Source organism: Corvus cornix, chromosome Z (genome assembly GCF_000738735.6).
Source record: "Corvus cornix cornix isolate S_Up_H32 chromosome Z, ASM73873v5, whole genome shotgun sequence".
NCBI classification, from domain to species: domain Eukaryota; kingdom Metazoa; phylum Chordata; class Aves; order Passeriformes; family Corvidae; genus Corvus; species Corvus cornix.
The window spans coordinates 50,899,796-50,922,249 of NC_046357.1; the positions used below are offsets into that span (position 1 = coordinate 50,899,796).

Genomic DNA, 22,454 nt, shown 5'->3' on the forward strand with positions numbered 1-22,454 from the left:
TAACATTCTTTAAAGCTAACGGGATAATCCAGTTATGGTCTTGGTGTTTTGTTGTTGTTGGTTTTGTTGTTGTTGTTGTTTTTGTTGTTGTTTTGTTTTGATTTGTGTTTTCTTTCCTGCTTTGGCACAAGTGAAATAGTTTTTAATACCAACATAGCCACTTGGTATATGAGTAGAACTGTCCATAGTGAGATAAGTTTTGTGTCCTACATTCATGTGAGGACTACACAATGCTACTGAACACAACTAATGCATCACAAGGAGAACCTAGAATAAAACCTCACTGATACATGTTCCTGTATTTGTTCTGCCTTCCCTGAATGGGATCTAGCAGCTGCTGTCAGTGGCACAGTGTCAGACAAGGCAAAGTGAGACTTTTGAGTTACATGGTCTGTTTGTTGCTATGGAAGTGATGACAAATGTGATTGCATTGATAGTAGTGGAAAATTTATAGAGGAATGTAACAAGATAAGGACAGAGCAGTCTGGATTTGGAGACTGGGGGTAACCAGAGATGTGCATAGGTAACTGAAAAATACAAACATGTGTTTACACTTCATGAGACCTGACTATCTAATTTTATTCATGAAGGGAAAGCTTGAAAGATGATGGCCTCCTCCAATCCCAAAGATATTAGCTTTGTCATCCTTAGTTATATATATTGCATTTGGCAACTCCAGAATGTTTAACAAATATTTATTCTATTAGTGATATTCTCTTGCATTAATTTGATGTTCAGTTCTGTAATCATTCATCATACAGAACAGCACCATGTTCTGGGAGTGAACCTATTAGAAACATCATAAAATCACATCAGCCAAACACTGTGAACATAGAAGGATATGGTCTGGAGACATGCAGACATATTCTGGTCCTTAAAATGTTTTAGTAAGTGAGTTTTTCTATTTCCCATATTCTTGGGAGAATATTCTTGCACTCAGTGAATAGACAGCCAGACCTGTATTTCCTTTAGGAATAGTTTTGAATTAAAACACTATTTCAAAGTAAGAATGCCCAAGGTTTGCTTTGGATTTTTTTCTCCATGTGTATTCAGGAGCAAGTATAAACCTTTTAGCAAATCTCACAATATCCATCTATGATGTCTCCTTTGCACCTGTGCTTTTCCTTGCAGCAAGATTTATTCAATGTATTAGAAAGTGCAAAGCCATACCAACAGAATGAGAAGAGAAAAAGAGGAGGCTATGCGTAAAACATGCATCAAGGTGTGCTGCTGAAGCTCAAAAATTTCTAATAGTGGAACAAATGTGGACTTTACCAGGATAATGTTCAGTAACTCAGAACCTGGCAAAGATTTTATATTACTTGTGATATGCCTTTTTAATTACAGTTTGGGAGATTATGACTTTTGCTGGCATTCATTTTGGCTTATTTATTTTTAACCTTTGCACATCAGTTCATCAATAATTTAATTAAATAATTCTTTAATGGGAGTAAGGCACTCTTTTTAGAAGTAGACCTCTTAATCGAATGCTAGAATTAGGTTCACAAGCCTCTTTGTGGACCTATGTCCATTTCTAAGACATCATTTATATTTCAAAATCTTTTTCAGCGGCCACAAAGGCTGTTGACATGAAAGTCACTTACAGAGATACCACTGAGCTTGTGATAGGTGATGGTGGAATGCTTTTTAAAAATAAAACAGACAGCAGTTATCAAGCCTGTAACAGGGTACTTTGCCCTCTTTGACATCTTTTGGTAAGTGCTGATGCAAGCAGCCAGCCAGTTTTCCCAGGTGCAGTGGTTTTTGCAGGCTAAGGAAGTTGGGTTGTCATGGCTGCATTCCCACTGGAGCCTAAGACCAGTTAACTCTTTATGCCCACAGAGAGACGCCACCAGAGTCACAGACCTTTCCTGCTGTCATTTTTCATGTGGGGGTGGGCCTGGTAGGTCCCTTTTACCAATATAAAGCTATTTCTGTGCACTTCAGCCTGCCAGCTCTGAAATCAAGATAATAGCTATGTCATCGTCCACACGGATGCTGTAAGTGTAATTGCACTGCAGATTATAAAGTGCTGTACTAATGGATACAACAGAGTACCAAAGATGACCTAATAATATCTGCTCTAACCAGCTTATCTGCTTTTCAAATACTGTTATGATGTGACTCTGCTCCTTTTGAAATCAACAAGAAATTTTGCACAGGTATGAAAAGAATTGAGACGATTCCACATGGAACAAATGCTTACTAAAGTGATTGTTTCAGCGGCTTCATGCCAGATCAAGAAAAATAGTGCAGTCTTTTTCGATCATATTATGCATGCTTTGTGCTGGTCAAGATGTAATACAGTAATTAGAAAGAAAGATTCTCCAAAAATGTGATTCTTTCACTGCAATGAAGTGAATTTGTCCAACTTTGCTTTCCTCACAGGTCTCCAGGAGATTCACCATGCCTGCTTTGATAAATATATTCAAGGAAAACGCCTTACAGCCTTGTACTGCTTTATATTTTTCCACTTAGTCCATAACTCCCTCTGATACGTATCAGTAACCCGATGCTACTTCTACATGCCTGTGTGAGATCCCAGCTAGTGGGCTACTGTAGCAGAGCATCCCACCCCCCACAAGAGCTTATCTGTAGTTTGTTAGCCAGTCAGATAACTGAAACAGCACGAACTGTCTTGTATTGAATGATTTTGATGCCATGGGGTCAACACTAGTTGGCATCTCCCAACTGCCAATAAAAATCTTACTGTTGAAGTGAGATCTGGCAAGATAGGCTGAATTTCTGACTGACAGCCACTCACTTTGTGACTATAAAAGCCACACAAAACTTTTGCAATGCAGAAATCTTGTATACGTTTTCCTGGAAATGTGTGGAGCTTCTCCCGCGAGTAGGAGCCTACTTCGTGGTTACTCCCCAGGGGTTAAAGTGAAGGCACCTAGGTCCATTACCTTCATTTTGGTGGTAAGTTACATTCAACTCCTAATCAATACTGCTTCTTTTGCTAGCTTTAATATAGGTACCTTGATATAGTGCACTGTTTTATGCTGTAATCTACTAGGAGTTCTTTTACTCATATACTTTGGAGTAACTAATTCCGATCAAGATTTCTCATCTGTTATCTTTTGTCTGTTTAATAAATAATTCATTTAAATATAAATATACCTGATTTGCCATCATTAGAACTTGCCAGAGAAGGTGATTCCTTAAGTTTAAACTGCTGCCAAAATCTAAGGCTAAGGAAGGACTGACCTTCATTTAACCCCCTTTCTGTGAAGGAGTTTAAATACACAGTGGAGTTCTTTCTTCCCATCAGAGTCAGCAGCAGGGCTTCTTTAATAAACTTTGCCTGTAGTTCCCACTCTCCCAGCAACAGCTACCCCTCTGAGTTGCTTAGTACTTGAGGTCAAGGAAAGACAAACATCAAGTGCTGTTCTACGCTTTTAATTTCTGAATGTGAAATGATCAGGTAAAGGAGGGATTCTGTCTGGTGACATCAAATCTGGAGACATCTGTGGTGTCCCTTATTACAAGAGAAGTTAAGAGATTCTTGAACTGAAGCAGGCCCACACAATGCGAGGGTGGACTATTCCAAGGTGAGAGTATAAACAGCAGCTTGTTGCAGGTGAATCAGACAAGACACCGTGGTCCTGCCCCAGCACAGCCACTGACTGCGTAGTGAAATTGTTCACTGACACCCAGGTCAATGCATCAAGAAACAGGATCTCTTCTTGTTTTGATTTCTTGAGCCCCTAACCTGTCTCTGGGACCCATTGAGACTGGAAGCAAGACTCTGTTCCCATCTTACATTTCCCTTCCAGTGCTAGCCCCCTATTCCTTCTTCCAGGTACACTGGGCTTTGTAAGCAGGGTGTGCAGCTGCTCCTTCTCCTAACAGGACCTGGGGTACTTTGATGAACCCAGCTGCAAGTAGGAGCTGCTCAAACAAGGGGGGAGCATTATCACACATGCATAGGGGCGAGGGAAGGCAGTGACTGGTCCAGGTGCAAGTCCAGGTGCAGTTATGTCACACAGGGCTTGTCCTAGCCCTTCCCTCTTGAGCCTAACAGCATGCTCAGCTTCTTGAAAATGAAAGGTCTTTAGGAAGAACTTCACTCACATTTGTGGGGTTTTCTGGTTCAATTTTATACCACATAAAGCTGACTTAATTGGACAGATGACTAAACTGGTATCTCATGGCTTTAACATGGGTATTATACCTGGTCTATTTCTACAGGCTAATGAATGGATGTTGGAAGAGAAACTGTAGCTTTGCATCTTCTCTGCTTTCTTTGTTCTGCATCTTGTTACTTGTGCAATGTTAACTCTATAAGGAAACTCTAAAGGGCAAATCTGGATTTTATATATTTGAACGTTCCACAGGTTACAAAAAATACTTTTAGTGTTGTCATGGTTTAGGAATGGTATTCTGCAATTTAGAAACCATGCTGCCACTTCCCCTCTCCTGCTCCAACTGGAGGCACAAAAGGCAAAGATCATAGGTTGAGATAAGAACAACTTACTGGAAATAGCAATGAGATAAGAAAACAAACAGTAACAGCAAAAAAATTACAACAAAAGGTGTAAAAAGAAATTATTTACAGTGAAAAGGCCCTGGTAACAAGCAGTACCAGACTGTTCCATCCACCATGTTTTCTCGACCAGAAGGAATCCCTCCTCTTCAAGAAGCAAGAGTCCCTTTCCCCTGCCCCTGGCAATGACATGAGGTAGTATCAAACAACCTCAGGGTCCTCACACTCCGTGCTGGCTACTGCAAAAATTAACAAAATTAACCCTGTCCTGGCTGGAACCAATACAAGTGTTTTAGATTTAAGAGGACTTGGCCATGACTGCAGGCAAAATAACAGACCCAGGCATCCTTTTTCTAAAATGTGTTTATGTATGATACTCAGATAGCCCTGACTCCTCTAGCATATTTTAAATATTCCTCAGACCTATTATAAGAACTGCATTCAGCTGGGATTTCATTGCTGAAAGCTCTATTAGTGTACTTGGGCCTGGGAGTGACCTCTGCACCCCACGGGGTCACTGCTTGTGTCTCTGTTACAGAGCTGGGGCACACTAGTCTCCACATTAAACTACTGACTAAGGTAAATGGATTTTTAAAGAGCTATTTCTGTGAGGCTCAGATGCTTGTCTTCATTTAGGATTCATATTCATGAACTTCATTCTGAAACAAGGTGCTTTAAGTTTTTCATCTAAATTAGAGGTAAGGGCTCTTTTCCTATAAAATAGGGCTAGCACAGAGTGAAAAGGCAGACTGTTATGTTTTCATTTTCAAGGACTTACAACACTTGCATGATGTAGGGGAGGACCCAGCTAGATTACTTCTTATTTACAGGTCTTCAAACATACCCCTTCCTTCCTTGGCCACCAAAAGAAAACCTATACTCAGAGATTTGAACCTGCATCTATGATTTTCAGGACAGTTCTGTGGCCACTAGACTATCAGAACACAAGAAAAAAAGGTAGTCAGTTGGACCACAGACCAATTTAGCTACTGTCTTACTGTGAAGTATGTGTAATTCTTCCCCCTACATATTCTCCAGTCTCTAAATCTTTTCTGCTCAGGAACTTTATATGCTCAACATGATCTCTATGCATTTAGCAGTCCTTACTGGATTTCTCTTTCATAAGCTTGTCTAGTCTTGTTTGAATGCATGTAGCCTTTTAGCTGACATCATCAGCTTCTTTTAGACCTCTCCAGCTTTCAAAATTTGTTGTGTTACACTACTTACTGCATGAAAAAAAGATCACCTATTTTTCTGTTCATTTTGAACCCAGGATCCTGATAAATTTTTCTGTTGCTCCCCTATATCTTGTTCTGGGTGTGACAGCAAATAATGGATTTCTGCTCACCTTTGCCTTGCACTCATAGTTATATAGACCACTATAATTTCATCCCTCATTTGTCTCTTCCAGACCCAGTAATGCTGGATTACTTGGCCATCCTTTATGAGGTAACCATTCCATGCCTTACCAACTTCCCTTCTAATATAGTTTTTTAAAATGTATGTTTTAGGACTGCTTTTGTTTTCAGTAATGCAGATATTTAATTGATACTGTATCTTCTAATCCTGCTCTGGGATAGATTTATTTCCAAACCAAATTAACAGCATGTTTCCTTGCCTACAGAAAACATAGTTTAGGCATAGCTGAATCAGGGGCAGTGCTGGAAGACTATGTATAAGGAGAAGAGTGTTACATCTGTGTAAATGATGAAAATGACAACTTGCCTGACTTCTGTCATCCAAATTAAAATGGAGTTTTCAGGGATTGGAGTATTCACTGGTTCATAAATTTTATAAATATCTGACAGGATATTACCCTAAAATATTTATTGGCAAAAGTGCTATGAATCAAACACAAACTCTGTCCTCTAAAAATGAGCTCAGCAGTTTTCCATGAAAGCATGTGAGCACCACAGAAGATCAATAGACCTAGAAATTTTTAGGACTGGTGAATTTGAAGACTGGCAACTTCCACTTAATTACTGTATTGCTCTTTTCCTCTGCACATTGCTGTAGGTGAAATGTCTTGTTCCATTTAAAATCCATGTCGCCATTGGTCCCAATGAAACTAGCTTACCTAGCCAGGCTGTCCTGAAACAAGGCTTGCTCCCTATCTGAATGGCTCACAGATAAACCCTAAAGTCATGGTTTTCATTGAGGAACTCTAATTTACTCTTCCATTTTGTTCTGACACCTTGTGCCCTAAAGTTCTGCTTTAGGAACTGAAGTGTAAGCATAATTGGTGCCTCTCACTGCATCGGATATATTTTATTACAACTGGATAAAAGGTCCCTTTACAAAACTTATCATATAATGATTTGGGTTGGAAGGTACCATAAAGATCATTTAGTTCTAGCCTTCCTGCCATGGGAAGGGACACCTTCCCCTAGACCAGGTTCCTCAGAGCCACATCCAGCTTGGCCTTGAACACATTAACTTCAGAAAAAAAAACCCAGAAAAAGAGAAAATAAACTCATCACATTTTATCACTTTATTTTTAAATTAAGACTTACCAAAACTACTTCATTTCCCTTTTCAAAGAAAAAAAAAAAGGAAGAGTGAGACTGGTGACAGAAACACATTTCCAGATCAACTTATGAGAACAAACAAAAAAGTGCACCTTTCTGAAGTGACACGGATTCTTTCATCATTGGAGGAATTGAATCTGTCATCCTTTTCTCTGAAATACTCTTCTATGCACTGCTCTTCAAAGTCATGGACCTTTTTTAATTCATCCTCAGTTATGAAAAGTTCTGTGGGAAAAAATTGAGAAATACGAATTTGGCAAATATTAACATGTGAAATTAACTACACTCTTATTTGTGAAATTCATGGACTAAACTTTCAAAAGAAAGCTTCAAATTTATCTGGCATTTTGATACGAAAGCAGATAGATGCTGCTAATTACGGAATTAGTGGCTTTAGTTATATATGATTCTGGAGATAGAAGCAGTTAAGCAGGCAAATGCTGAGCAAACATGAATATGTTTTGATTACATGAGATCTAAACACAGCTGCTGGTCAGGTCCTGGACAGATGGTGGTAGCCAAAGCCCACCTGTAACCTAACAGATATGTAATGAGATTAGCAGACTACTAGGAAAGAGCCTGGGAGTACAGGGGTCTGTCTGACGTGGCAAGAACTGACATCTGCCAGCAGCAGTGTGATGGGAGTGGGAGGAGAGCCATCTGGTTGCATCTCCAGTGCCACACGTGACTCCTGCTCCCTCCTCACAGAGAAATGGGCTGTGGCATGGGCTAATGCTGGGAAGAGTTGCACATCCCTTAGCTCTGGCATGTACATTGGGCAAGGTAGAGATATTCTGCCTTGAAGAATTAGATGGAGAAGAGGAAAGTGTTATCAAAATAATCTGGCAGGTTTTCCATCATGGTTATGGGACTTCATTTAAAGCATGTTGAGAAACCACTTCTCCAATCTGAGTCAGAGTCAAGGAGAGAATGTGTATACAAAATCACTTTGCACCATCTCGCAGCTCGTCTAGGCAAAATGTGTGCTCAGGGGAAGTATGTGCTGTTTGCTCAAAAAGTAGGAATGCTCTCTCTGTATTTTCAAAAATAAAGCTGGAAGTGTGATGGAGCGAGACAAATTCCAACAACAACTGACCCCTAGTAACAGCAAAACAAACATTTTGCTTTGAAGGAACAAACTGGGCAACAACCCCAAAGAATTTCCAGAAAAACCCAGCCTCCTTAACATTCCAAAGAGAATGAAGGGTTGGGAAAATCAGGTAAAACTAACTTATTCAGGTATGGTTTTTGAAGGTAAAAGTTGTTGTTTTGCTGGGAAGGCTATCAAGGTGCTGGATTTTGACTTCATGCATGTCAAACACTAGCCATTATGAAAGGCACTGGAAAATTCCCTCTGTGCATTATCTAAGTCTTACTCAATCCATAGTCTCTCTCATCTGGGTCACTTTCATGCTTCTTCCATCTGCAGCAGAGGTGTTGAAATATCATCGTCATGTGGCTGAAAATGATCAGAGGTGGTGGTAGAACAGGTCTTTCGTGGAACGTCATGATAAGCTGGTACCTTTGAAATTTCCAAACTTGGTTTGATATAGATTTGACTTCGAAAAATGTGTTGCTAGAAGACAAGAAGAGGAAAATGACACCAGACTGAAAATGGTTTTGGGTACTTTGCGCCAAAGATGATATGACAACATCATAACTAGATACATTTCAATAATATTGGCAAATGTTTCCTTGTCACAAAAACAGGAAGCAGAACAAAAGAGTAAGTTTGTGTTTGGGCAAAGCAGAGTGGTAATCAGCCTTTTTGAAGTACCTTATGACTGCGTGTGTCTGTGCTGTACAACCCCCGAGTCTTAAAACAACCCACTGAGATGGGGAAGTATTTTTACTCTTGTTTTCCCTGTTGAGAGTGAATGATGCCATAATGGAACTTTTTTTGGCTTCTTTGCCTTGGTTCCCATTAGGTGTCTGTCCTTGGAAATGAGCACAGTGTGAAAAACTTGGCATTTCCCTCGTTTCCTGGGACAAGCCTACTTTCCCTCTCCCCCTTACATCCTCGGAATATATTTCCCAGCCAAAGCCAAAGCTCAGCAGTCTTCATAGGCTGTGAACAATGTGCACCCTCCCCAAGTCTATACTTTGCAATGTTTCACTCACTTGAAAACTGCAATGAGGAGATTCACCAAAAGAATGTTTGCTACCAAGAGGTAACAGGCCATGATGGCAGGAACGATCCATGCTCCTGTTTTGCAGGGAGGTAGCTGGATTATTTTGCCATCTTCTCTGGTTTCATTTTGACCACAAGGTGCTGGGAACAAAATTTGAAAACAAAAAAATGCAAAATGGGAATGAATCTTATTTTTTCAGTAGTTTTTGCAGAAATATTAAATATTTATAACATCCTGTCTGCCAAGGCAATATCTTCCAAATAACAATGGCATTGACATTCCCCCTCCCAGGAGTTTATGCTTGGAATCACAGATTTTGCAGGCTGCAGTTCTTGTTATTGTGTGTTATGTGCCATGGGTATCAAGATATTTCCCTGAAAAATTGCAGGAGACATGCCTGGTGTGAGTAAGCTGCCTGTCTGCATACATAATACAAAATACCATGGTACTCTCGTGGTAATTAGTGGCTGTGCAAATGAAGTTATTGAAATGTTTAATCCTACAAGAAAGCTTGCATATTATTTCTTTAATGGTGAAAACCTGTTCTTTTTTTATTGATTGAGAGGGATGTGATAAAAACGGAAAAGGAAGTCCATGAAAGTAAATTGCTGAGCACTGCACTGTCTCAAGCCCCTCTAGGACATACTCATAATGACTTTCTGCTGTTAAGGACTCTTGACTGCATGCCTAGAAACAGTGGGGGAGATTATCAAGTCTTTACTGTACCAGGTAAAGGGACATGTATGCAGCAGAGACACCACCTGTTTCTTTCGCAAATGCATCAGAATCACAATGTTCTCAGTATTAATGTTGTAGAACTGAAGCAAGGGGAGAGAAAACATGGTGAAATAGTTTTCCCTGCTTGTGTTTTAACATGCCTTCAGGTGCAGTGATGGGTAATCTGCATTTATAAGCATGGGTTCAGTTTATGTCTTTCTAGCCTCAGTCCTACTGGTTCTATGTATCTTCATAATTAGCTCTTCAAGAAAATAATGGAAGCAAGCAGCTTACGTATACAAATCATCTTAGTAAATTTTGCACAGCACTACAGCTAGCTTCCCCCCATCTCCATCAAAAAGAAGGTTAAATGAGGAATTTCTAAAGTGCTCAGCACTGTCTCAGTTCCTACTGATATCAATGGGGGTTTTCTACTGATTTCATGGAAAACAAAGTTTGCTGATGTCATACATAAAATTTTATTGTGTGGCAACAAATCTGTATTTCCAGTACCATGCATTGCATCTTCTCAAGAAAGTCCTTCTGAACTTGGTTCACTGAGCCTGAAATTCAATTGTGGATGTCTGTTCTGGCAATCATATTACATTATGTGTGATTTTGGTACTTTGTGGGCACTGCACATAGATCCTACCTACTACATGCAGAAATATTGTGACCATATGGGATACAGGACTACACGACCCCTCCAAAAACTTTCAACTCACCAAAAAAAAAAAAAAAAAAAAAAAAAAAAAAAAAAAAAAAAAATTACCAAGTCAAATACAAGCAACACTGCTTTTTTACCAGCAACTCCATTGTTTCTGGACACATGGTGTCACCAGTCCTTCCTATTTACAAAAACACATTTTATTACTGGAACAGGCTGAGAATATGCAGTTCTTTGTTTCTCAGTAAGCATCACTTTGCAGATCATTTTGAGGTGGTGCTAATTTCCACACTGGTCCAAGCAGCAGTTTCATGTAGACATTCAAAACACCGTCAGTGCACTGCTGTGAGTGTGGAGCTCTGTGCCCTCAGCCTTCACCCAGCAGAAACTGGACTGTTCAATACCTCTTGCTACCAGCACTCAATCTGGGACTTACATCTCTGTTTGTGTGGAAACATTAGCTTGCTCATATATTGAGTCAGATCTACAAAGTCCAATACAGCACAGAACTGAAACCCATAATGATTTCACCAGTGATGGAACAATCACAGTATCATTTGATGAAACCTGTTGTCTTTTTTTGTGCTGAAAACAGAAGAAATAATATATTTTGAAGTAATAAGAAAATTTTGAAAAGCATTTTTCAAACCTTAGACCAATGTGATCAAAAACTCAGCTCCAATTCTGGTTCCAATTCTATTATCCCATTTTTTTTTCCCTAAAAAACCATAGAATTTAATCTGGAAAAAAAAAAAATTAGCTAAGAAGACAAAAAATATTTCTCCAGCTCTACGTGCTTACAACTGGGTAATCTCTGTTGGTTTATGCCACCCAGTGATGGCCAAATAAGATTTCCTACACAGAAATGATCTATTCTATATACCCGTTGCGGTTCAGCCTGTCCTGAAGCTTTGCAGAAGTTTTTCTCTTTTGAATGTTCTGTTGTGGGTACAGTTTTTAAATAACATGGGAATACTCAATTCTTGCTTTACTTATGGAGAGCTAAGCCACCACTTAATTGTCACATCTTCAGCTGCATAAGAAAATGTATGAACTGTGTCCAAAATGCAGAAGTCATTCCACGGCACATCATTGAACATCTTTCATCTTTAAACTATGACATTAATTTTCCAATATTCTCCCCTCCCCCCCCAGTTAATTAAGGGCATTTTAGAACAATTACTCTGAGGAAACCAGAAAGAGAAATTTGAGAAATTAGAATTCTGTTTGTAAGCTGAGAGAAGATTTGGCTATGGGACAGTTGGCCTCCCCACCTGAGTACGCAGAGTCCCAAGCACTCCTGTCTCCTTGGTACAGTAACCTGGGGTATCTCACTTCCCACTTCCCACTCCATCCGCACATTCACCTGCGCGGCTGCCAGCACGGCTGCAGGGCTCAGAGTTCAGACCACAGCACCTGATTCCATCAGCAGGTTCACTGACGAGCGGAGCAGAATGCTGCATGATCGTGGTTCCTTACTCAGCACGAGTCTCGTTACCCACCCCTGCGCTGCCTTTTCTGGAGCCTCACTCCAAGCAGGGCTCTGCGGTGCCGGGTGCCTGTTTGATCGGCGCCGGTGTCCCACTGCTCCACGCTGGTAATGCTAGGCTTCCATAAAGCCAGAGTTTTCACGTGCTGTGCCTCGCCCCTGAGGAATCTGCACTGCCTTTCATGTGTAACATGAAACGTGTTCATTTGAACATTTTAATTATTTTTGGAGAAATGAAGTAATTTTTGTAATACTTGCAGTAATATATTGTAATATATTTCCAAGCACAATATTAACATGTATGCAAACTTGACTCATCTGTTTTACATTATAGCCTTGCTTTAACACAAGCCACAGAATACTTAATTCTAGTGAAATGCTTTACTGAAGAAAATTCTGTTAACATAACGACATGCCAATCTCAGGTAGCTGAAAAACCCAACCACTCTGATACCTGCAGGCCATTGGATAAAGTCCAGACATTATGTCCTGAACTTAGGCTTTAGAAAATAGTAAATGATTGGAGTTTTAACTTCAATTATACAAATTAACCTCATTCAGCTTTCAAACATTGCATCCTGACACCTGTAAATGTATTGACTTTTTGCATCCCTTGTTTCCTTTTTCACAATCTCTTTCCATGCTTATTTTTCCTTCCTGACTCCCACTTACAGTTTCCTGCTGGGCCTTTCCTGCTACATACCTAACCCTTCCTCTTTCCTGTCCAGGAAACAGTTGTAAAAAACCAGTAATTCAACCCTCTGTGGGTTTCAGGCCTGAAGTGGAGACAGAGCTCAGGAAGAATTAGTTTCCTTGCTGTAATTACTGTAATGACATGGGCACTGCTCACTTTTACTTTGCATTGGGCGGAGGGCTTGGCAAAGGATGCTTGCAAGTTTCTGTGTCATGACTCTTCCCCCAGCTGCACCCTTCCAAAGCAGGTGTGGGAAATAATGAAGAGACCAAAGTGCATAATTGAACAGCTCTGTCACTGAATAGCTTTTTGCCTTTGAGGAAAACTTCTCACATAAAAATGGATAGCACTTTTACAATACAAGCTGATTTGTTTAAAATCAGAAGAAACTGAGGAATGTTTTCCTACACTCACAGTTCTAAATAAAGTAGAAACAAATAAGTGTAACCAAATAACAAACAATTAAAAAAAAATCTGGATATTTTTAATGCTTTCATCACCCTATTTATGAGTATATACGCACCTTCCAATTTTGACCCACAATGAACCCAAAGGATGTGAAAGTGTTTTAAAATTTTAAAATCAAATGTCTAAGCAACCTTACCAGCTTACCAGGCTGATAAATATCCCCCTCCCCCCCCAAATATTAAGTGGCCTTTGCTAGAATTCTTCACTTCTTCACTGATGGGGAAAATACTGAAATCTGTGAACTACAAATTTCAGAGGATTGCTCTGTTCATCAGTAGAAACATCCAGGGAGCTGAATAATATCTCATTACTTCAAGAAAGTTTCTTTAACTACACCATCCTGATGTTACACGTTGCTTCTTGCCCCAGGCCACATTAAAAGTGACTTTGAACGGTCTCTTCAATCTGCTGCTATTTTAATAATAATTTATAGTAAATCCCTGCATTTTTCTTGTTTACTCTAGTGCTTTCTTCCTTCTCCTACTCTCCTCCTCCCCCCATTAAAAATAGCCAACCAAAGAGAATCCAAGTTACAACATCAGGAGTGCTCGTTAGGGGAATACTGCTACAATCTAGGCCAGAGAGACTTTCAAAATTGTTTGTAGTCCATGCAAAAATCTTATCCACTACTTTTGTCTAACAATGTTAAAAGTATTGCCACAGGTTTGATTTATTCTATTTTGTACAGAGCTGCTATGTTTGTTCTGATTCCAGAATGTGCCATGCAAATGATGGGCCTCGTAGGAAGCTCCTATCAAGTCATGAAAAGCATGAAATGAGTTAAGTATGTAATTTTCATTTATACTAAGAAATTTTCAAGAATTATAAAAATTAAACAAATCTAAAAGATTATGAAATTTAAGGAATTTTTAAAAAGCCTTTTGTAGTAATTATAATTTCCTCTGAAGTTCATTGAACAGTTAAAACCTGTGTATAACTGTCTCTCATCTTCTGAAACAATTGCATTCTGGTTACTTGATATTCCTCCAATACAAGTGAAAGAGAAGGAGGCCCCATCTTTTTCTCTTAAACTAGGTACATTTTTCCAAAAAGGAGTAAACACAAGAAACAAACACAACTCAGACTGATCTTCAGATTCCAGATGGCACGTGAAGTACTGTCAGCTGGTAAGAAAATCCAGGTGGAAATCCAACCTGTGAGACACCAGGAAAATCTGAAAAACTTCTCAAACCAAAAAAATCCAAAGCCATGTTGACTATCAGCAGGTTCAGTTGCTTTGCCTTCTGAATACAGGAAAATGTGAGCTCTGATGTTCATCTTCTACAGATGACTGCTGTTTTCCAAGTTGGCATTTATTTCCTCTACCTACATGTTTTTTTACCAAGCAAGCTCACCTTTCTTCTTCAGTATTTTTTATATCCTTCTGTATCCATAGTATTCTGGAGAGATGGATAGTTTTGTAAGGTGAAAACAAAGTTCTTCACATGTGAAAACTGTGTTATGGATTTTTCTGGCTAAAACTGCCAGCACAAGTGCCAAAGTGAGGTGAACTGAGGGAGAGATTTTACAGTGTTTGTGGGAAATCCACTTCTGGACAGGCATTCACTAAAGCAGTTACATGGCTGGCTGCTTCCCCATGGATCCCATTGGGCATCACAAGGCTCAGATGGATTAGGAAAGACAGCCTAACAGTGAGACAGTTGCGTGTGCCACCACCAGCTCCCTGATTCAGATTCTCCTTCCTCCCCCAGCTATCAGTGGATAATAATATATCTTTACTTAACTACATAATTGATATCAGTCTAATTTTTTTCAATTTATCAAGCTCTTATTATTATTCCTTTCCTGAAATATATTAATTTTTCATTTCCTGACCTTTAAATAATTCATAAATTTGATTAGCTTACTGCCTGCTTTCAGTTCTCCGGTTTAGGCCTTTATCTGAATCCCAAGAGTTGTTAGCTGGTGTTTTCTAGGCCCAAGTCAAAACTCAGCAGCCCAAGGTAGTTTCAGTCATTACTGATGTTTCACTTGGACTAATATTTTGACTGGTTCCACTTTTCCATTAAGTAGCTTGACTATTCCTTGATCTTTACATACTTCAAAGACTGTTTCATGTAATTGCTAAAACTTCCTGAGTAGACAACATGGTATGTGTAACCTTCTGTCAGTGCCAGATCAGCTAAAAGGAATTAGCTGAATAGCTGGATTTAGTTGTGGGAGCAATATGGTCCAATAAATCGCAATTGCACCTCCTTTGTTTATAGATCATACTCTACTCATTTCCTGCTCAAAGACCTAGAGGAAGACCATTATGGTTGCACTGTGATAGTAAAGTTTGTCTTTTCTAGTCCCCCATTCCCCAAGGCCATATGGAGCTGGGCTGTGGACTTAATGGATAGCTAGGACTGAAAGAGCACCAGGAACTCAGGATCTCTCCATTGCTAGCAGTCACTCTTCCACGTGTTACTGTCTGTGGCTCCTCCCCCAGCATATTTTAGGCATATTCAGAGGTTCTTACTTCTCACACTGTCTTCTCCATCCAAGAATTACTGAAGCTGGCCATTCTAGTTCTGCATCTTTTTATATGAAGCACCTGCTTAATATGACAAGATTTTTAGATTTTTTAGTTGTCATATTGTGATGAACTGTCAGTCTCAGAGGAGCTACTTAGAGACTGTTTTTGCTGGTTTTGTTGACTTTACCCGAAAACTTGAACACAGAGCTAAAAGATTTACTCTCCTTCCCCCCCACCTTTACAACTGATTCTTAGTCAGAAATTTGTAGGTATATAGTATTTGTGGACATTACTGACAATAAGTACCACCACTGAATAATGTATTCATAATCCCAGAAGTGAGGATATAATCTGTCCTCACTTTTGAGTTGAAGATGAGATCACATACCAACAGAACACTAACACATACTCCAGATAACATGTTTTCCATTAAAAAATGATATGAATACAGAAATTATGGGTAAAAAATATAAATACATATGACACACTCTTTTAGAGCAAGGCATTTAGCAGTATGTTGAAATAAAAATGAGAGTAGACCCACTGGATGAATAGGCTGCCAGCTGATGAGGTGGATCCAGACATTGTATCTGGTCAGCCTTTATGGCATGCTTCACAAATAAAATAAAAATAATTAATTAAATAGATAAAAATAATTTTTCAAAAATAAAGTAAATTAGAAATGTTAGAGTAGCACACATTTTTGTACATTTCTCAGATACCAGGATGTTTTCCAGGAAAGTGGCTCAAATCAACATGCCTCTCCATGATCAGCACTTTTACTGAAACCCAAACTTGCTTATACTGTAGCAATATTAAACACCAAAATACAAACAAAATTCACAAAGCAACCCTTTTGTTTTGTTAAAATAATACTGATTAAAAAATAATGTGCTCTAAGCCACAGAGTTAAATTTCAGTTTAGATGTAGCATAACAATTTAAGAACACGCTTATCTTATTTGAGAAAGTACAAACACTGTAGCACTCTAACATGAGTACAGTGGCTGATTTAGCTTAGAACAACATGGAAAATATAAATAACAGCAAATTTTTAAATACTGAAAAAGTGTGAGTATACCAGTAAAACCTTCTGGGTGTCCATTGGGTCATTTTGATTGTGTTAACATCATCACCAACCATTGCTCATGCTCCCAGTCTATTCCACAGGTAACATTTTTGAGACAACTGAGCATCAGACAGACATGACATACTGTACACATTTTGTGCTGGAAGAGTGGCAGATACTAATTCCCTGCATCATCTGCCTCTCAGGAAGGAGGAAGTAGGTGCTGCTTTTCATTTTGACATCATCACTTTTGCTGCAACTCCGAGTTTCCTTGACACAGGTAGAAAAACAACATGTCTATATTTAAAAGCTGGAGTTGAAGCCGCCAGGAAGTTTGCTTTCTCTAAGTTTTAGAAGTAATTACTCTGCATCTTTTTTCATGGTTTAAATGTTGTGCATCTGAATAACACATAAGACTAATCTCAAATCCTCATGCAAGGATGTGCAGCCTGCAACCCAGTTTTCATACTTAAATACCATGCTTCATTCAAGGACCCTTCAGTTTCTTAAGGTTCCGGGTTCTAAACTGTAATCAGCCCTTCAATAAAAAAAACCAAAACAAGAACACTTTATTCAGCCAATTTCCACGTTTGTTGCACTATGGTAGTTACTTAGTACAATATCAATAAATGGCCACTTGTAGAGGGACAGACAGAATTCTGCTTGTAGAAGGAAGTCATAGGTTAATGATACAAAAATTTATCTCTCTAATATGCTTTCGGAGCATGATGAAGTTTTATATCCCCAACTATTATGCCTTTGGAATTAATGAATTTTTAAAAATAAAAGAAAAGGGAAAATGATAAAAATGAGGGAATTGGGTAAAAAGTGAAACATAGTGACAAATTTTGTCATTATAGATACTTGCTTATTTCCTTGCATGCCATGCTGCCTCTGAAAACCAAGTAGGGGAGTAAAGATAAAAAGGAGGCTTCATCTGTATGCACAATAACATTCAGCGCTAGCCAGGAAAAAGAACATGAAACTGCTGAAATATCTGCCATGGGATACATATACATCTATCCATCTGCAACTATATTCAATTGGGGATATTATTTGTCATATAGATACATTTACTACTTTTAACCAGCTCAGCAAAAAGAAACATCTTTTTTTCATTCAAAGTTCATCAATACCAAACAAGAAACAAATAAATTTTGAAAATACTGCCCTTTCCTAAAATGGTACATAGAATAAAATACAATGTCCTAAACAGAGCTTTAATAGAAGCCATCTGCCACTGGAAAAGGTACTGACTTCCAAATGCTGCCAAGACTTACACACAATTAAGTAGGAATGATAAACATCAGCTACATGACAGTATTTGCAAAAGATAACATTGTGGTTCTTAGTTTGGTCATCTACTGCATAATTTCTCATGATGCCCTCTCTCATTTGGTGGTAATGCAACGAGTGGCACCAGAAGATTTACTAAACAGAATCTAAACAGAAAACCAGCATTTTCCTGATCACCTACCCGATGAATCCTGAGGAGGTAATATATTTAAATACTGGCTCTTTTCCTGTTTGCATTGGTGTGAGCACAGTCTTACCTTCTAATAATAAATGCAATAATATTCTAATAATGGATCTAATTATTAGACCCAAAGAATTGCATCACAGGGTCTAGCTTAAAGGTGGCACTGAGAAGGTAACAGAGAAAAGAAAACTCATCAGATTAGATCCTCATGAAGGACAGGTGCTGAAAGGTCTAATCCTCAATTATTAGACATGATGTTCAATATGAAGTTAGATAAAAAGTATTTAAGTCTAAAATTAAACGAAGGGATGAGAAAAAAAGAAGTGACTTTTTGTGTCCCAGGTATACCCCCAAATTCATGCTGGATACCTGGAAGGAGATTCCTGTTACCAAGCTGGTAAAAAGGACACATTTATAATCTTCTTTATATGCAAGATAATGTAGCATTACAGATTTCCAGTTAAAAGGGATGTCAGAAGCATGTTGTGAAACTGACACCCCAATATTAGCTGAAAAAATATTTTTGCAACCATTCTCTGTGTTGAAGAAGTTCCTCTATCTGGAGCCATTTATTGAGCAAACACACATGATCTAATAGGACATCATCTGATCAAAGCTGGGTACCTGACTTTGGAGTATGAGAATCATAAACTTGCTTACGGTCTATCTGGTCTGCAAACACTTCCCCATAGATCATCCAGTAAGGCATGTAAAAAATGTTTTTCGCCAGCTTCCATGAAGGCTCCTCATTGGGGAAAAGAATTGCCTGTCTTGCCACACCAAAGCTCATCAGAACCACCAACATGATGATGACAAAGTACATCATGTCTATCATCTGAATGTAATGAGAAAGAGAGAGAGAAAGGACAAGAATTAGAGGAACTTATTTGTCCATATTCTAATTACTATATGCTGCAAAAAAAAAAAATCTGTGAATCTTAGAAACAGAATTTTTAAAAACAAATTTTGAAAAGCCATTCTTGTTTACACATAAAAAAAATATTTTTCAAAGAAGTGAAGTGGTATTATTATGTCCTTGGTTTTACCCAGTGTCGCTTTTAAGAACAATTCAAATGTTATGAATAGGCTTGAAAATACAAAGTACCATCTGTTCACACCAGTTGCCTCAACAAGAATATAGGTTCACTGGAATCAGCAGCCTGGTCTGGGCAAGGGTCGTGAGATGATGTATTGTTTATAGGCACCAAGTGGCAACTGTACCTAAGCAAAAGGACTGACATGGATAATTTTATTCACTGGTACTCATAGTCTTGGAGCAAAGGGAGCCGCAACTAACATACGGAGGAACGGGTGGCAGAACAGCCTGTTACTGCAACATAAGGGACACCATGGTGGTAACCAGTGAGAAAGGAAAGCTGTGATACTGCCTGGGCTAAAAATCTGCTTGGTGGGGGAGTCTGACAAATGCCATATTAACAAAACCCAATCAGATAACAGACAGTGAGCTCTGTTCTCCTCCACTGTTGAGGGCCTCATTAGCACATGCCCAAGATTAACTAGTGCTTGCAAACAGTATCCACCCATTCAAAATGTTCCTGAAAAAAGCGGGACAGCAATCCTACAAGATGCTGAATAGAGTCCGAAGATTAGAAGAAACCCTGTTCTAGAAAAGGCCCTCAAGGGAGCAGAACAATGGGCATCAGGCAGCTACAGCAGAGATGCTTTACAAACCAAAGTGAATGTGAAAAAAAATTGGGAATCCTGTAAAGTCCCTGGTAAGATCCCTTTAAAACTTTTACTTAAAGACTTGCCAGGTCTTTAGAATTGTTACAACTGAGCTGTTTTTCATAGTTCTGGACATAACTTTTGTCTCTAGACAAAACTCAACTTACAAATCCTCTAAACCTTATGAGTTTTATTCCCTCCAGTCTCTGCATTTTCTGGCTCAGCTGAATTCAGCCTTCCTTGCAAGAGAGCCATGAAACCAACCTGCACCTCAGCTGGTGGCCTTATGGCTCCATGGGGGACCTGCTGCAGCCCAAGGGCTGTGCTGCTCATGACAAGAGCTGATGGAAGAGGGACCCACTTGCAGCAGATGGATCTGGCACTGCTGCAGGGGTTGTTCAATTTTAAAGCAACCTGAGGTCAAAGTAACACTGGGGAAATATGTAACAGAGGAAAGAGTGTTACAGGTAGCAAAGAGGAAAAGGTATGCTCATGTTTAGAGAGAGAAGCTGTAGGAGAAAGGCACCAGCAGAGCAGGGGTCAGGTAAGAGAGAATCAGGAAGGTGGAAAGAAGGAACCGAGGACAAGTGAAAAAAAAAGCAGGAGAATACAGAAGTCTTGAGGTCCATAAAAAATGCAATAAAGAAAGAAAAAACCTTGGGGACACAAGAGAGGAAAAGAAATGTTTTAAATAATTAAAACCCAGCAAAGTCAATCATCAACATTCCTATTTAATTCAGGGCATTAATTTCTCAAAAAAATATACCTTCATGAAGACAAATTCCAGATTATTGTACTTCAGAAAGCATCCTGAAATGGGAAAACTGCATAAGCATATTTAGTTCTTACTGCTTTCAGGGAACAAAGCATAAGGTGAAACCTGATTCCTCCTTTCTTGTCTAATCAAACTTTGTTTCAGATAGCAATACATAACTTGATATGATGTAATGTAATAACTCTTTTAAAATGTCACACAAACAAGTAAATATAATGAGCATTTTGAGGCAAGTTAAGGCAATTTCTTAAATGTTTCAAGGGTTTTTGACCAGGAAGCCCACAGGTTTGACCTCATTTTGCAAGAAATAAAATTTTCAGTGCTGTTCTCTATTCAAGACGCATATTAGCTTTTCCCTCCTTCAGTTGGGTATCTTCTAAACTCAGTAACTTGTCTGAAATACAATGAAATATATGGGCAAGTTTCCACTGACTTTAACGAGCATTGTATCAGGTCCTTTGGCCTGTGGTGTCAAATTACACTTGCTATTTTAGCAGGGCAATGGCCATTTCAATCATTCTGAAGAATTCATCAGTCGCCTGTGTAAAAAAGTGATAAAACACAGTATTTTTTTTGGTACAATTTTATGAAGAAGTTGGCTGTATTTCAACTTCTGTATTTGCAGAAAGGCTAAGAAAATGTAGATATTTCCACACATTAAAGGAAATTATATACCTCTGACTCTCCTGACATTCCACAGTAATTTCATTTCATTCCTGAATAGAAGGAAATTAAATCTATCACTGGGCAGAAATCAGAAAAGCACAAGCATATTCTGTTACTGAAATCAGTAGATAATAATAAGCTTGGCCATTCAGTTTCCTCCTTGTATCTTCATCTTTGCTTTAGCCTATTGCTTTTAAACCACTTGAACCCATTCCTGCCCCTTGCTTAATTTCACTTGCATATTTGTTCGGAGTGGCTAGAGGTAAAACTTATTACATCTGTTTTGTTGACTGCAGAGTAGAGGCAGGTGAAGAGAAAGTTCATCAACACTGGAAAGAGAGAAAAAGTCATCCTTTTCCTCCTGAGTCTAAAACTTATGATAGAAGCTCAAGAAAAAGTCTCAGGCATTAAATATGCCTGATCCTCTGTTGAGGATCTCAGTAGTTGTGATGTGCTTACTCTGTCGATGTCCTGCACAGTGCTGAACTGAACTTTCAACACCACTTGGAAGACAGAACACTAGGAGGTAGAGAGACATGATTTAAACAAAATTATACATGAGAGCCCATGGAGCAGCCTGGAGCCAGCAGGTGCAGCTACCAGGGAGTGCATGAGTTGGACATTGAACAAGAGAGTAAGCTGGTCAGAAAATAGATGTGAGAGGCTGATGTGTGTAACTCAAACTGGTTGTGCACTGCATGGTGGGCAAAAGGGATGTGTCAGAGTGGCTTAAGTGCGTGGAAAGTTGGGCAAACTATGAAAACCAAGTAACAGGAAGGCATAAAACAGAATAATTTGCCTCCTTTAACAGTCACCCAGGGCTTCAGAACAATTTGGCAGCTAAATTCAACACCTTTTAATGCAGGTGCTGAGCCTACAGAGGCTAGTGATTTTCCTGCATTTGTTTTCCACAAAAAGTAGAGACAGAAAGCCACCTGTAACACTGACTACTAGAAGTTTGTTATTTGTGGCCACTCTATTATTGAACTGTTGCTCACACTGCCTCTGTTAGCACTGAAACTTTTAGTGCATGTAGCTCTGAAAAATAAAGCAGAGTAGAAAGGTAGATGTTTTTTCAGAAGTTTTACACAATGTGTATTGTGTAAGCCCCCC

At 39.0% G+C, this 22,454-nt stretch overlaps 1 protein-coding gene and 1 long non-coding RNA gene across 6 annotated transcripts in view; one reads left to right on the forward strand and one right to left on the reverse strand.

Moving 5' to 3' along the window:
• TRPM3 (transient receptor potential cation channel subfamily M member 3) overlaps positions 1–22,454 on the reverse strand; it is a 397,831-nt gene that overhangs the window by 9,292 nt on the left and 366,085 nt on the right. For all 5 annotated transcript variants that reach the window (XM_039567684.1, XM_039567686.1, XM_010393073.4 and 2 more), the window contains 4 exons: positions 18,875–19,049; positions 9,142–9,292; positions 8,397–8,596; positions 7,113–7,245 (listed from right to left, as the gene is read on the reverse strand). In XM_039567684.1, coding sequence (XP_039423618.1) covers positions 7,113–7,245; positions 8,397–8,596; positions 9,142–9,292; positions 18,875–19,049 — 659 coding nt within the window. The remainder of the gene's footprint in view (positions 1–7,112; positions 7,246–8,396; positions 8,597–9,141; positions 9,293–18,874; positions 19,050–22,454) is intronic.
• Positions 1,231–14,602, forward strand: LOC109143678. Its single transcript, XR_002043984.3, has 4 exons — positions 1,231–2,925; positions 5,904–5,941; positions 13,902–13,971; positions 14,223–14,602. It is a non-coding gene; the product is annotated as an uncharacterized LOC109143678 (long non-coding RNA).